Consider the following 16,806-nt stretch of genomic DNA (forward strand, 5'->3'; position numbering starts at 1 on the left):
AACTGCTGTTCAGAGGGCCTGTGGCTTTCAGGTCCTGTGACACAGAGCATGGACACAGAGCATGACTAGGCAGAGCAGACAACCAATACATCAGTGGTCTGACTCAGCTTAAGGCAGTGGTTCTCAATCCTCCTAATGCCGCAACCCTTTAATACAGTTCCTCATGTTGTGGTGACTGCAGCTGAAGAAACGTTTGAACTGGAATTTCTTGATTCAAGGAGTTACAAGGGAAGCAAACAATGAACAATAGGGAGAAAAGGACAATAGAGTGGCAAAAGTAATCTAAGGAAAGCAAACATATGGCAGAAAATTAAACTAAACATCATCAAACGTAAATATATGCTCCTCTAGATCCCAGTATATCTCCAGCAGCCTACTTATCCTTCCTTCAGGCTGGGGAATTGTGTAGGGGGAAGAAAGTTAGCGCCTTTCCTTTTCAAACCCCACAGTTTCAATCAGGACCTATCGTGGCCATTTTTGAAGAACAACCGTAAATGCTAGAGTTCCAGTCAAATAATTTTGTTCCTCTGTTTAGACAGTGTCTTTGAAACATTAGTTCCACATCTGCCTTAATACACAAATTGAGTTTTTCTGGGCAGAGACTACCATATTCTTCTAAAGATAGACAAGATGTATCACAGGTAAAACAAAGCACATAAAACTATATCTTCCTCCACTGAAACCAACAGGAAAGCTATTCTGAATTTCAAAGATCCATCTGAACAGTGATATTGTTATGCCCAGAACAGATTACCAGATGACTGATCATCACAGTCACTTCAAATGGCTCCTGAATAACTCGTTATGAGATCCTTTTGAACTGAAAAGCACCCGGGGAGGGAAGGGGGAAGTCTTGAAGGGGGGGGGGGGAGAGTGGTAAGCAGTCCCTCTTCCTTTATGCCAATACTCAAGGTCCTAGCACTTCATATAGCTGCTTCTGGCTAAAAGAATCAGTGGAGGTGGCAGGAGACACACACTGTGGGCCACAGATTATCTATACATATTTGTATTGCTACTCTCCAGTAAAGGAAATTAAACCTGTTTAACTTAATTACATGATCAATATGCAGTTGTGCCTTGAAAACAGGAATTCGGTGTTATGCAATACCTTCTTTAAGAGGCTTCCCTAACTTCTGAGCTCACATGAATAACATTTTCAAGGTGGCCCTGAGGAAAAAGTCAATTCTGCTTCAATCAGTACTAGACCAAATCCACTCAGGAATACTCATGTCATTCATGGATTTTGGACCCACATATTCCCACTGGTTACTTACCCCTGACTCTGGTTTCAGCATTGGCAGCATGCATGGCTGACCACCTCCATCCAAGACCACAAAGGTCATGAAGGCACTGTTGATATGCCTTCGACTGATTTCCATTTCATGCCCATAAGCTTCTACGCATACCCCAACCTCCATGCTGGAATTAAGAGAATGATTATTTCAGCTGCAAGAGTTGTCCAGACACCAACTAAAAACCTCTGACAAGCAGGAATAGGTCCTAGCCCAAAAGGAGCATTTTGCTAGGTTCGACTTCCAAGGAAAATTAGGAAATTCATTTTAAAGGGCAGCTTTCAAAGTGTCAGATATTTGCTCACAGGGCAGACCCTGTCTGACATACACAGATTTCTGTCAAGTAAAAAGGTCAAATTTTGGAGGTCACTGGGGACATCTTAACTACTCTGTCATTCATCTTGGGCAAAACACTGCTCACAGACTAAATGCAGCTTTGCACTTGTCTCAGTGAAACATAACATTGTTTGAGACAATAAAAAGTAAGGGTTTCATTGAACTGCCTCCAGAGAACAGAAATGGCATACCTGTTCTTGAATGCATTGTTGACAATGGCCTTGAAGAGGAGCCGATCTCCAACTTGAGATGGTCCTCTAAAATGGAACATTTCAATTGTCTTCAGGGTGGGGTGAGCATGGCACAATCGGCTAGAAAAGAAACAGAAGCAAGCCTGTTTGGCATTCAGAGTGCTAGACAAGTACACACACACTATTTTTCCCGGCAGAACAGAAGACTTGCACAGCATTGCCAATTAGAAACAGGTTCTAATCTCCCACAAGACATGAAATTGCTTCACCACATACACCACAACACTCCAAGGGTCAGGCATAGAGAATAAAATCTACTCAGAATTCCTCAGGCCTGTTGCTCTTCACACCATGAGGACAGAAGCAGTTACTACCAACATGGGAATATGAGGAGGCAGCCAGGGGGAGATCAGAGTACTGCTTTTAGGAAAGCAGCAGCATGCACAACGTAATTTTGACTACAGAAAAATAGATATCCTCTACGAATGACCATTTCCCCTTGCTCTGGCTGAGTGGTTTCAACAAAAGGTCCTTCATCTTGTAGGAGAACAATTTAAAAAGAGCTCTTGGTTGTCTTTACAGCTGACCAGAAAGTTAGGATGCCTTACTGCATGCCAGCCCACCCTTTAACACTAAGCTCTCTGATTCCCATTGGCTATAATACAAATTGGGATGGGAGGCATATAGGTACAGGTACATATATTTACAGACAGTTATGAAGGAGCTCAGCAGGTACAAGGGAACCATGTAAGTTAAGGACCTGAATAAAGAAGAGGTAAGTGATGCCTATTTGTTAATTAACGCTAGACCAGAGGCACAGCATGGCATGTCCTGAGGAGGCAGTTCCGTAACCAATTATAGTTTATCCAAAGCAATTAGGCCTGAATAACTGCAATTAAATCTAGACTAAGGGGTCAATGGGAAATCTAGAATCTCCCAGTGATTTATCAAAAGGTTATTTCAGGCACAAAATAGTCCCAGTTTGAATGTTATTGACTGACTGAATAATGTAGTTACATTGTTTTTAGTCCACCTTTCTCACCAGGACTCAAGGCAGATTACGTACAGTGAAGCAGTACAATCAACAAACATCTGTCAATAGCTCATAGTAAGGCAGTACAATCAACAAAACGGGACAGTCAATAAACAATGCATTAGGATTTTAGAAGTCTGAAACCACCAGAAAGAACTAAAGCACAAAGTATTCACATGACACATTAGACGGTACAGAAATTACATAAATAGGATCATATTTACAACGAGCCATACACAGCCGTACAAACCACAGTCCCAAATCATTTATCCAAGCAAGTTTATAAAACCATTTTGTGCAGCACAACCCTCTTATCTTCATGAAAAAAGCCCTCCTGAATAGCTAAGGTTTGCGTAGTTTGTAGATAGCCAGGAGACTGGGAGCTTTCCTGACCTCCTTCGGCAGGTCATTCCACAAGGTAGGAGCCAAAATAGAGAGAGCACACCTATGGGCAGTTGTTGCCTTTGCCCACTTGTAGGCTGGCACCCACAGAAGCTCTTGTTGACTGGAACAAAGTTGTTATGATGGAACACAGAGCATTTCTGCACTGGAGATGTAATTTTTTTAGCCCCGTTTTGAATTTCCATGTGATTATGCAAGTCTGCACTAGTAATTCTGCATTAGGGCTTTGCATCCCGAATTTTCCTTTTCCTGTCCAGCTTTGAACCCGCTATATGATTTCAGCATTTGGTATGAAAGGAAGCAGCATCCTGTCATGCATCACGCCCTTCTCTTGTTTAAAAAAAATGGGCATGGGTTGCATGCACAGTAACTCAACTGTTAGTGAACCACACTAGAATCTTTACTACCTCTGTGCTGTGTCCAGCCTCCATTTTGTGCCCTCCATGATGAGTCTTCAGCCACATGATGCACTAACCTCACCCTTCCCCCCACTAAAGCCTTAAAAAAAAATTATCAGTTAATTACATTACAACACAGTCAACCTGTCAAAATCACATTGTGTTAGATTATAAATTTCATGTCTACCTTGCGTGTTGCTTTATTACTGGTTCTTTGTGACTTTAAACTTAACTTCATTGGGATTTTGTACCGCGCATGCACCATTTCGGCCGTGCATGTGCAATGCACGGGCGTGGCCCTGATTCCCTCTCTCCCCCTCCCGCCGTAAGAAGCTTCCTGGGCCGCAAGCTTGCGGCCTGGGAAGTTTTTTACTGTGGGGGGGGGCGGGGAGAGGGAGCCGCGGCCCGGCGCCATGGCCGTGGCCCGGTTGGGGATCACTGATCTATGCCATCCAACTAGTTGATTATGCAACTCTTATTTATTCTTTTGAAAATGGCCACCACTGGACTCTTTACTTCTTCTGCCCCACATCCCCATACTGAACCTCTTGCATTATTAACCCTGCAGTGGTTCGAAATCCTAACAACCTTATTGGTAAGTGACCACTCAACACAGACCCCAGTTAACAGACGCATGCCTATTTTCTACACAAATCACATAAACCTAAAGAAGCATCTTGTGGTATAGTGGTTAAGAGTGGTGGATTCTAATCTGGAGAACCGGGTTTGATTCCCCACCCCTTTGCATGCAACCAGTTGTTCTTACGGAGTAGTGGGGAGAACAATATGATTCAAGACTTCCTCCTTCCCAACCAGCATTAACTTTGTCTTTTCAAGGTTTAGTTTCAACTTCTCAACCCCACCAACCTCACAGGGTGTCTGTTGTGGGAACAGGAAGTGAAAGGTGTTTATAAGCCACTTTGGGACTCCTTCAGGTACTGAGGTGAAGCCGCGGAGGTGAAGCCGCGGCCGCCAGCATGGCGGCAGTGCAAATGCCGGGCGCAAACGCGCGTGCACAGCAGTCCGCGCACGCGCATTTGCGCTGGGGCTGCCGCACGTGCGCGGGCCCCCGGGCCGTCCTCTCCCCACTCTCCGGAGCAGCGGTCCGTGGCAGCTGAAAGGTTGCGGACCGCTGTCATAGTCTAGTCTCAAAGTGTGGAGCCAGGTGTCCTGGTCAGCTGTATTAAGGTAAGGGACCATCGTATGAGCTAGGCTGCAAAGCCTGTTGCTTTTCCAGTAAGAAAGCAAGATCCAATATGATCCCAAGGCTTTTAAGAGTCAAAAGTAGGGAGAACAATGTGCTTCAAGATTTCCTCCTTCCCCGGCAGCGTTAACTTTGTCTTTTCAGGGTTTAGTTTCAACTTGTTTACTTTCACCCAGTTAACCAGAAAGCCATCTGGGAGGCTAGCCCAATGGTTATTTCAGATCACAAGAAAAAGGGAGAAAATTTTCTCATATTCTTTCTGCTGTAATACAATGGTCAGCCAAGTTGCTATCCTTTGCTGTTCAGTCAGCAATCCCTAAGGTATTTGTTAAGGTGTTTGTAGTAAATACCTTTAACCTTGGGAGCTGTAATACCATGCATTTTTTTAGTACTTGATGTTAGCTGTGCTTCTTGCATTGGGTGATACCTTGACATTTTCTAGAGTAGCAACCCTTAGATAAGTCAAGCAGAGTGTGAGGGGCCAGGCTTTCATACAGTTGTAATCCCCTGGCAGAGATTTCTAAGTGCAGCTTCAAAGTTGCATCCTGTGAAAATTCTTCCATTTGCCATGTATATACAATGGAACAGGAGTCTCTCTGGGGAAAAATTTGAACAGACTGTTAAATCAGACTGTGTTTCATCAGACTGGAGGGAGGTGAGTAGCGGGGTACCTCAGGGCTCGGGGCTTGGTCCGGTACTTTTTAACATATTTATTCGTGATCTAGATGAGGGGGTGGAGGGACTACTCATCAAGTTTGCAGATGACACCAAATTGGGAGGACTGGCAAATACTCCAGAAGATAGAGACAGAGTTCAACGAGATCTGAACACAATGGAAAAATGGGCAAATGAGAACAAGATGCAATTTAATAAAGATAAGTGTAAAGTTCTGCATCTGGGTCAGAAAAATGAAAAGCATGCCTACTGGATGGAGGATACGCTTCTAGGTAAGAAATCAAAATGGCTGTCTGAGGAAGCTTTACAAATAGCTAAGGAGAGAAGGGAAGTGAAAGGCAAGGGAGAAAGAGAAAGATACACCCAATTGAATGCAGAATTCCAGAGAAAAGCTAGAAGAGATAAGAATGCCTTCTTAAATGAACAGTGCAAACAAATAGAAGAAAACAATAGAATGGGGAGGACCAGAGATCTTTTCAAGAAAATTGGAGATATGAAGAGAACGTTTCATGCAAAGATGGGTATGATAAGGGACCAAAATGGTAGGGACCTCACAGAAGCAGAAGAGATTAAGCAAAGGTGGCAAAATTATACAGAAGAACTATACAAGAGCGAGCTTAACATCCCTGATGACCACAGTGGGGTAGTTACTGACCTGGAGCCAGACATCCTGGAATGTGAAGTCAAATGGGCCTTAGGAAGTCTGAGCAACAATAAAGCTAGTGGTGGTGACAGCATTCCAGTTGAACTATTCAAAATCTTAAAGGACGATGCAGTAAAAGTGCTACACTCAATATGCCAGCAAATTTGGAAAACTCAGCAATGGCCACAGGATTGGAAAAGGTCAGTTTACATTCCAATCCCAAAGAAGGGCAATGCCAAAGAATGTTCAAACTACCGCACCATTGCACTCATTTCTCATGCTAGCAAAGTTATGCTCAAAATCCTACAAGCTAGGCTCCAGCAATATGTGGACCGAGAACTTCCAGAAGTACAGGCAGGATTTCGAAGAGGTAGAGGAACTAGAGATCAAATTGCCAACATACGCTGGATCATGGAAAAAGCTAGGGAGTTCCAGAAGAACATCTACTTCTGCTTCATTGACTATGCTAAAGCCTTTGATTGTGTGGAGCACAACAAATTGTGGCAAGTTCTTAAAGAGATGGGAATACCAGAGCATCTTATTTGTCTCTTGAGAAATTTATATGCAGGTCAAGAAGCAACAGTGAGAACTGAACATGGAATCACGGATTGGTTCAAAATTGAGAAAGGAGTTCGGCAAGGCTGTATACTGTCGCCTTGCCTATTTAACTTGTATGCGGAGCACATCATGAGAAAGGCGGGATTAGAGGAATCACAAATTGGGATCAAGATTGCAGGGAGAAATATCAACAACCTCAGATATGCAGATGATACCACTCTAATGGCTGAAAGTGAAGAGGAACTAAAGAGCCTGTTGATGCGGGTGAAGGAGGAGAGTGCAAAAGTTGGCTTGAAACTCAACATCAAGAAAACAAAGATCATGGCAGCCGGCCCTCTCAATTCCTGGCAAATAGATGGGGAAGAAATGGAGATAGTGACAGATTTTATTTTCCTCGGCTCCAAGATCACTGCAGATGGGGACTGCAGCAAAGAAATTAAAAGACGCTTGCTCCTAGGGAGGAAAGCTATGGCAAATCTAGACAGCATCCTAAAAAGCAGAGACATCACCCTACCAACAAAAGTGCGTTTAGTCAAGGCTATGGTATTCCCAGTTGCAATGTATGGCTGCGAAAGTTGGACCATAAGGAAGGCCGAGCGTCAAAGAATTGAGGCTTTTGAACTCTGGTGCTGGAGAAGACTCTTGCGAGTCCCTTGGACTGCAAGGCGAACAAACCGGTCAGTCCTAGAGGAGATCAGCCCTGACTGCTCTTTAGAAGGCCAGATCCTGAAGATGAAACTCAAATACTTTGGCCACCTCATGAGAAGGAAGGACTCCCTGGAGAAGAGCCTAATGCTGGGAGTGATCGAGGGCAAAAGAAGAAGGGGACGACAGAGAATGAGGTGGATGGATGGAGTCACTGAAGCAGTAGGTGCAAACTTAAAAGGACTCCAGGGAATGGTAGAGGACAGGAAGGCCTGGAGGATCATTGTCCATGGGGTCGCGATGGGTCGGACACGACTTCGCACATAACAACAACAACAACAACAACAACAACAAAGTGTAAAGTTCTGCATCTGGGTCAGAAAAATGAAAAGCATGCCTACTGGATGGAGGATACGCTTCTAGGTAACACTGTGTGTGAACGAGACCTTGGGGTACTTGTGGATTGTAAACTAAACATGAGCAGGCAGTGTGATGCAGCGGTAAAAAAGGCAAATGCCATTTTGGGCTGTATCAACAGAGGCATCACATCAAAATCACAAGATGTCATAGTCCCATTGTATACGGCACTGGTCAGACCACACCTGGAGTACTGTGTGCAGTTCTGGAGGCCTCACTTCAAGAAGGACGTAGATAAAATTGAAAGGGTACAGAAGAGAGTGACGAGAATGATCTGGGGCCAAGGGACCAAGCCCTATGAAGATAGGTTGAGGGACTTGGTTTTGTTCAGCCTGGAGAAAAGGAGGTTGAGAGGGGACATAATAGCCCTCTTTAAGTGTCTGAAAGGTTGTCACTTGGAGGAGGGCAGGATGCTGTTCCTGTTGGCTGCAGAGGAAAGGACACGCAGTAATGGGTTTAAACTACAAGTACAACGATATAGGCTAGATATCAGGAAAAAAATTTTCACAGTCAGAGTAGTTCAGCAGTGGAATAGGCTGTCTAAGGAGGTGGTGAGCTCCCCCTTACTGGCAGTCTTCAAGCAAAGGTTGGATACACACTTTTCTTGGATGCTTTAGGATGCTTTGGGCTGATCCTGCGTTGAGCAGGGGGTTGGACTAGATGGCCTGTATGGCCCCTTCCAACTCTATGATTCTGTGATTCTGTAAATGCAGTAGTGCATTTTATATGCGATCATATATATAGAATGGGTTTGGGTAGAATTTTAGAAATGGTGCATAAGTGACGGATATTGAACATTCTCCCGGTCTGCAGCTTGTTTTAATCTCCCCACAGATTTCTCCTAGCTGAACTGACCTCGGAATCCAGATGAGGGGAGTCATAACCAAGGACAGAAGTCAGGTTAGCAAATGGACTCCATCAGGCAGCACTTGATATGCAAATAAGACAGACCCACATCGAAGGAGACTGTTCTGCCATAGTCACGTCTAGTCAGAAAGCAACCCACCTTGCTGCTATCGTGGCCACATTTTCCATCCAGGCCATGATCTGTCCTCCAAATGTGTTTCCCTGATGATTGGCATGTGGAGGCAGAATTAGTTCCACACTCTCCACTCTGGTCTTTTCTGCAGGTACCATAGTGCTGCAATCTCTGTTCTCACCCTCTATTTGAAAAAAAAAAAGCATTTTATCAGCAAGATGTAGGGAAAGGGACCAACATCTCATGTAGGTAAAGGGACCAACATCTGATGAAAATCTAAACAAGCACTAAGGACTGTTAAGCTTAGAAGTCTCCTAGCCCACTTCTCTGTACTGAGAACCTAAGTGGTCTGGCATGAAAGAAGATAGGCAGGGTGAAACAGTGCCTTTGTGTCAAGTGTACAGACCCAAAGGGCATAGAACATCACATTTGTGGTAAAGCATGATCAATAGCAGGACAGGTGTTGGGAAACATGATGCACACATACAAAGTCCTGTGCTCTAGATCAGTGGTCCCCAGCCCCCGGTCTGGGGACCGGTCCCGGTCCATAGATCAGTCGGCACCGGCCCGCGGCTCCTCCTCCCTGGCTGTTGCCTCAGGAGCTGCCCTGCCACTCTGCTGCCAGCTCACCTTTGGTCTCTCCTGCAGCCGCCATGGCTGGGACTCCCCCTCTGCGTGGCACTGTGCAGCTGCTGCTGGCAGTGCTCCCCAGAGGGCGGTGGGAAGTCAGGGGTGCCAGTGGGAAAGCAAGCAGAGCAGGGGCTCAGGTGGTGGCAGTGACGTTCCTTGGCAAAAGACTACCTTCCCGGGCCTCAGTAAAATTGTCAAGCGTTGACCGGTCCCTGGTGATAAAATGGTTGGGGACCACTGCTCTAGATAAATGCTGAGGACATGGAGGGAAGATTGTGATGTGTCAGTCCAGAGGTAGCAGCTGTACGGAGGCTAAATATATACAACAATATATATACAACTTATGTAGGTACATTGTATTGTACCTGCATAAATATTTCATCCCCCTTTTAGTCATGGGAACCCTGTCAGTACATAGACTGTTGTGTACTCCCTGTCCCTGTCCATATGCAGGGACAGACTCTCTTCTGGATGTACTATAGCTGCCTATTCCTATATGATGCTTTTTAACACACTTTGTAATTTCCAGCTCAGGTGAAATCAATATGCTGGACAACTTCCGCCTCTAAACAGAAACACTACAAAAAGGGCCTGTGAGTTACTCTACCAGACTGCACAGGGCTGTTAGTGAGAAGGTCTTTGATTGTGTCTGTGTGGGCCAGTCGCATCCGGCGGCGTTCAGCTGCAACGCTGTATTCAATCTTTTCCTCCTCTGTTTGAGGAACCAGGGGCTTTAACTTGATCTAAGGACAAGGAAAGAAAGTACTCAATGAATCTGTTAGCACAAACATTTGGTCTGATCTTCCCTCTCTCTGGTGTGAATGAACGTTGTTCAGTGTCTAGACTGCTGCTGAATGTCTAACCTAAAATCTTCAGGACTTACCTGCATGATCACCAAAGCAATCCTCAACCACATTTTCTACACTGCACAATTCTCATGCAGATATACCCCCATCCAAAATTGTCCCTTTCCCCTGCTATTACAATCCTAGGAGGACAGTACTGCTAGTGACATCTTCTTGCATGAAACACTACACAATACATGAACACTTTTGAGAGAAAATGGAGAAACTCTGACAGAGGCTAAAGCTAAGGCAGAGATGCGTTTTATGCCACAGTCTCTTCTCTGAAGGAGAGCAGAGACCCACCTGGGATCACTCGTACCAGGAAATTAGTGATATATTTGTTGGTGTTCCTCTTCTGAGGGTATCCGGAAAGACCTGTGTACCTTTATGTTGGTGAATAGATGATTTGTCCAAACCGGCCTCAACCAAAAGCCTGGAAGAAGACCTCCATCTTACAGACACTACAGAACTGTGGTGGTTCCATTAGGGCCCTGATGTTCTCTGGGAGCTCATTCCACCAAGCAGGGGCCAGGGCCAAAGAAGCCCCGGCCCTGGTCAAGGCCAGTCAGATCTCTTTGGGGCTGGGGACAACCAGACAATTTGCAGATGCTGAATGCACCATGTATTCAAATAGGTGGTCCCTTAGATATGCTGGGCCCAGACCACGTATGGCCTAAAAGGTTAAAACCAACACCTTGAAGCAAACCCGGAACTCCACTCTGGAAGCCAATGTAGCTGCCTCAACACCTGTCTCATATGAGTCTTCCACGATATTCAGACCCGCCTCCTGCTCTCATCCTTTCCTATCTTAGCCAGGAGATGCAATGCATTCCCTCCCCCCTCCATATCCTCCTAAAAATGAACTAAGACAATTTTTACAGTGTACACACAAAATTAAGAAAAAAGTATCATTCCTGCCACCACCATCACAAAGCTCAAAAAAAAGCAACCATGTTCTCTACAAATGAAATAAATACTTTCTCTTAGTGGTCTTCTACATATTTTATTTATTTATTCATTTATTCACACACACACATATACACACACATACATACTTAGATTTATAGGACTGCCCCTCCCAGCAAGGCAGCTCAGGGCGGTTAACAACATCATATATAAAAAAGAACATTTAAACCAATAGCTAGTTAAAAATAATTAAAACAATGACATCCAATTCTGTTTCAGCTGATACATGTGAGCCATTGCTTTCAGGTCTCTCATCCCAGGGAAGGGTTCTTGTAGGACGGGGAGGGGACTCAACTATGTCAATATTCAGTGGCCCCAACCAAATGCCTGACAGCATTTGGTTATCTGCTTTGAGTTCAATGCTTTTGGGAAGGGGAGATTTTTTCCTGATTTACTGCAGCATCATGTATCTGGTGGATTCCCTGGTTTTTCTTTGCTCTTTCTCAAGCCTGCTTTGCTCCAAAGTTTTGGGAAAGGTAAAAGTAAAGCCTGGATGACTGCTGTCCTGGTGAGAAAAACTGGATTTTCTGGCTACATTTAAAGTCCACCAAATTCATGATTTCTGCCGGCCCTGTTAAACAGAATTATAATCTCTGCATAAGGTACCTTTGGACACTGCCACGTCACTGCAAATTAGGCATTCCCCAAACTAATAAAATCAAGCAGCAATTGCTGGCATGCATTTATTTTATATAAAAATATAGTCCATTCATATATTACAAAAGTTTCTCAGGAGTTAAGTGTTGCTTTTGTTTTTAATTTGTGTCATATATTTAAGATTTTCAAAGTGTATATCTGTAATGCCGCAGCCCGCAAAACTGAAAGAATCAAAAATAAATGTTACTGTTTATTTATAAATCAAAGATATTGAGACTACAAGATAACAGCCAAAGCAATCAACAGGAGCTTTCGTACGAACTCCCAATAGAGAGAGGGGCAGACTCTATAAAGAAAAAGTGGAAAGACAATATTGAACGGAGAATGTCTTACTACTTCATATCCATGTATTTAATTCTCTGGGGTCTATGCCCTACCTTAGCAAGTGGTTTGCCTTGTGCAACAAAAGTTGCATATGCCTTGCACACATTCCATTGTTTCCCATTGCAAAGATCCTCGTAGCTGACTTGTACACCGACCTAGAATTAGTCCAAGGGGAGGGGAGGAGAAAGATACTGAGTGTAAAGAAGTAGCAACACACACACACAGAGCTATTTCCATTCCAAGAAAGAATATCTGAAAGCACTAGATATACCACAAGACACATTCACTTCCTCAAAAGAGTACACCACGGCAACTGAAAGCAACACATTGTATAAGAGCTCTCTGTGTTGTTCTGGTTCTTAGCTCTGGTTTGGCAATTCATATTTCTATATATTTAAAAGCGAACAGGCAGCATGATTATTGTATTCCCTGGACTGCTGCTCTCATAAGCAAATGAATTACAAAAGTTTGTCCCCTGGGGAAGAAGATATTGTATGGATCAGACTGTTCCTTTCTCCAACAAAAGACAAAGTGACAAACAAAAGGAGTGGGAATCAGAGTGTCTTTTGGGCTTGGATAGCCTTTGCTCTGTGGATTATTTTTTAAAAAACACTATCAGAATTAAATGAAGGGGGGGAATAAAGTCTAAATTTCAACAATGGCTATTCTGTTCCCCATAAATTGTGGTCTCAGGTTTCCAGGGTGACTGCTGCTTTATAGCTGGTTTTCATCTTAAAAGGCAGATTGTAGCCCTTATGTTTATGGGGACAATTTGATAATATAGAAGCCACATAGAGCGGAGACCCTTAGCTCTGCACAGCAGGAAAGGGCAGACTGCTTGGCAGCAGAAACAACTTTTCATTGCTTCAAAAATGTATAGATCATTTTAAGAAAGAAAGAAAGAAAGAAAGAAAGAAAGAAAGAAAGAAAGAAAGAAAGAAAGAAAGAAAGAAAGAAAGAAAGAAAGAAAGAAAGAAAGAAAGAAAGAAAGAAAGAAAGTTTTCGCCCCAGGAAGTATTGGATCTAACAAATTATTCAAGAGAATGCTTACCATTTCATATTAACATGCACTTCAGACAGTTCTAATGTTATATTCCAGCCACTCACAAATACAGGGTAAGAAGAAAAACAGCTAATGATGCAAGTCTTTACTATATCAGAACAGGTAGAGGGATCTTGTCTTTTTATTCATGATATAGTAAATAGGAATACGGAGGTTGCACACAGTTGCAGCATAATTTTATGCCTGGCAAACAGATGACAGATTACTGAACTACTCTTCCCCAAATTCTGTTCTCTCCCCCCCCCCCCCATGGCATGTCACTTAGTATGGAGGGTACACATCTGCACAGGTCTCTGCAATCCAAAAGGCCCATAGGATACAAAATAGACTCCCTAGCCTGCATCAAACAGCTTATCAGATGGGGCTGAAGGATATCAGGGCAGCAACCTGAAATTTAGTTTACTCCTATAGAAAAGCATAAGAACACTCCAAGCTGCAGGACTCTCATTCCTTTCCTGGACATGTCCTCCCCATTTCATCCTCTTAATCCCATGATTCCATCAACCCATCCCTTGCTGAAACTCTTTTGGACTCAACCATCCAAGTTCAAATAAAATAACCTTACACTGTGGAAATTTGCATAATCTATTCCAACAACAAAATATAAAAAGCATCTGGTATAGAACCAGTGGTGCTGGTTATTTATTGGGGGCAGATACTGTGGAAAGTAAGTCCAGCTGTAACAGTAACGGAAACACCAATTTTCAAAAAAAGATACACACAGAGCAGGCTAAAGCATACAAACCTCCATGCTTGAGTTAAATGCTCGGTTTACTTTTGCTTTGATGTTGACAACTTGCCCGACACTGAAAATATGGGGGAAGGGAAAGAAAAAAAAGCATTACAATACAATTGATAGAAACAAACCTGATTGGAAGGCTTTGCTCTGTAATGCTGTTGTCATGGTCCACTTGTTAAAATTACTTGCTGTTTAAATCACTTGCACTGGCTGCCAGAAAGAAATATAAAGACCCAGCCACATGGATGGTTTGTAGAAGGACTGAGGGAAGTTCTGGATAGACCTACTTGGGATGAAAATTACCCCTCTCTTAAGTTTCCACAAAGAAGACTTCCAAGACCCAGACCTTGCAAGGCTTTGCAGTTCAACAGAAAGGCACATGGATAAGATCTGACCCTCAATTAAATACACCTTGAATCACTATTTAGTAAAGGGATGATTAGTCACCAAGGGCAGCCCTCAAAAGAGACCCCAGCTTGGTTCAAAGCTTCAGTATGGACTCTCAAGAGCAATGGTGCTATCTCTTTTCCCACTTACTTTGTCAGCACCTATCCAGAAAAAGGTTTATGAAAGAGGAACAAAAGATGCTCTAACATTTCACTTCTTACTGTTAAGACTTACTAGAGGCAACCAACAGTCTGTCCAGTGTGATAATCAACTTAATGCTGCAGGTGTTAAATATACCATACAATGGTCTACTGGATGATGAATACAACTATCCTCTTACCCCACATTTACTGAAGATGCATTTCAGTAGACCAATAACAAACTTATATAGGACTACGAAATCCACAGTTATTGCTTTGATATGCTCTGTGTTGATAACAGGAGCTTCTGCCACAATAGTGCGGTCCAGGATTCCACTCCTCTAGGGCAGGCATTCTCAATGTGGGCAGAACAAGCTTGAGGGCAGAGCTCCAGTCATTCTGATTTATCCTCTTCTTGCTTCTCCTCCAGGCTGGTGTCTCTTAGCTGTCAGGGATTACAAAGCCAACCACCTCCTTTGCTTTCTCAGTTCTACCCGTGAAGATCAACTTCCTTCTTAGGATCATAGAATCATGGAGTTGCAAGGTACCTCAAGGGTCATCTAGTTCAACCCCCTGCAGAATGCATGAAATTCACAACTACTTGCCCACCACAGTTACCCCAATTACATGCCAAAATGATATCCCTCCCCCCCCCCCCACAATCCATAGCCAGCTTGGCCTGGAGGAAATTCACCTCCTGACCCTGAAGTGGTGATCAGCATTTCCCTGGGCATGCAAGAAGGGGCCACAAGAGCCAAGCATGGACATAATGCCACTTACAATCTGCCTAAATTTATTTGGTGGCAACTCTGAACAAGAATGGAAAGCTAAGAAACCGAAACCAAAAGCTGGCAATTGTAAAGCTATTGGGCAAAGTAGGCAGCCCACCAGCCAATAATCCACATGCAGTGTTTGGTAGGGTTTGCCAAATGCAGTACATAAGTAAAGGTAAAGGTATCCCCTGTGCAAGCACCGGGTCATCATTCCTCAAAGCTGCCCTTTTTCCAGAATCACTTCTGAAGAATTTTAACCCACCCAATTCAAAATATTACCTTCTAAGCATGAGCTACACAACTTGGCCCTTCTTTCCATGTCAGTGCTCCGGTTGAATATAAAAAATCTAGTTTCTGTTGAAGATCATAACAAGTTTATCTTTTAAAATCTGTATTTGCAGTTTACACAAACTGCAGGGTTTGGGAAGAGTGGATTTGCTTGTTGACTAGATTCTAGATTATCTAATAACCAGAGTATAGGTATAATCTCTATATGATGTTGCAGGTTTGGCTTGTATTACCATCAGTGAATACATTTGTGGGATCAACTCAAACTTTGTCACTTATTTTGCACATGGGAGTCTGAACACAGCTTATACAACTTACAGTTCTGGTGCTTGACTGAATCCCAAACTCCTCTTTAATACTTGCTCTCTGCTTGAGGTTAGGACATAGAATCTAAGAACTACTGGGTGCTAAAATCTTCCTCTTGACTTCTTAGCACTTGGGCAGGAGGCCTACAGAATGCAATCTACTTCTGGCCATACAGTTTTGGAGCACTATGAAAAAAAATCAGTTGCTGCTATAAAAGAGACCTTTGTCTGGGAACCTCGTTTCTTCTAGAAGGCAGACTAGCAGATGGACAAAGTACCTTCCTTTCTTTATACAGTTTCACAGTCATGTGGATATCCCCCCTGAAGATTTTTTCTAGCCTAGAAATTAGACTGAAAGAAAAAACGTGAACTAAAGAATGAGAGTCCTTTAAGGTTTAATTATCAACTTTGGGCATAGGAAAAGCAGGCTAATAGATTAATTTTGAATGTCAGTTAGGTTAATTAACACTAGTACTTCATGACATCAGTGGGTTAGGGGATCAGCAAGCTAGTCTATTGCTGTAAACATTTGTAACACTAAGTCTCATACCAGGCTTCATCCTTCCCACACGGATCGCAGGGAGACTCTATATGCAGCTGTCTAGTACAAAAAGATATGAGGTTTGAAAAAGAAAGCAAAATGTGGGTGAAAAAGAATCTCACCCATCACAGTATAAAGAGCTGCATTTATATGGAGATAATAGTTAAAGTACCTCATTTTTGGGATATTCTACTGTCGTAATGTCTGAAAATTCTGTTCATCAGAAAGTCAAGATGTCTGTACTATTATTAGATTTGAAATTTGCCATAAAACCTACCTGAAAAGTGAATTCAGGCCAGATTTCAGAGGGGAAATCAGCAAAAACAAAACAAAAACCCTAGCTCATTTTAAGAAGCTTCCTAGATTTTGATTCTT

General features: G+C 43.2%; 1 protein-coding gene across 6 annotated transcripts in view; it reads right to left on the reverse strand.

Annotated features, from left to right (window-relative positions):
* Window positions 1-16,806, reverse strand: part of ACOT11 (acyl-CoA thioesterase 11) — a 174,508-nt gene that overhangs the window by 18,582 nt on the left and 139,120 nt on the right. For 5 of the 6 annotated variants that reach the window (XM_077333628.1, XM_077333627.1, XM_077333629.1 and 2 more), the window contains 7 exons: window positions 16,441-16,491; window positions 14,004-14,064; window positions 12,249-12,350; window positions 10,011-10,146; window positions 8,801-8,957; window positions 1,820-1,939; window positions 1,275-1,419 (listed from right to left, as the gene is read on the reverse strand). In XM_077333628.1, coding sequence (XP_077189743.1) covers window positions 1,275-1,419; window positions 1,820-1,939; window positions 8,801-8,957; window positions 10,011-10,146; window positions 12,249-12,350; window positions 14,004-14,064; window positions 16,441-16,491 — 772 coding nt within the window. The remainder of the gene's footprint in view (window positions 1-1,274; window positions 1,420-1,819; window positions 1,940-8,800; window positions 8,958-10,010; window positions 10,147-12,248; window positions 12,351-14,003; window positions 14,065-16,440; window positions 16,492-16,806) is intronic. The other variant, XM_077333630.1, reaches the window with a different exon arrangement.

This window comes from Paroedura picta, chromosome 4, assembly GCF_049243985.1.
Source record: "Paroedura picta isolate Pp20150507F chromosome 4, Ppicta_v3.0, whole genome shotgun sequence".
NCBI lineage: Eukaryota > Metazoa > Chordata > Lepidosauria > Squamata > Gekkonidae > Paroedura > Paroedura picta.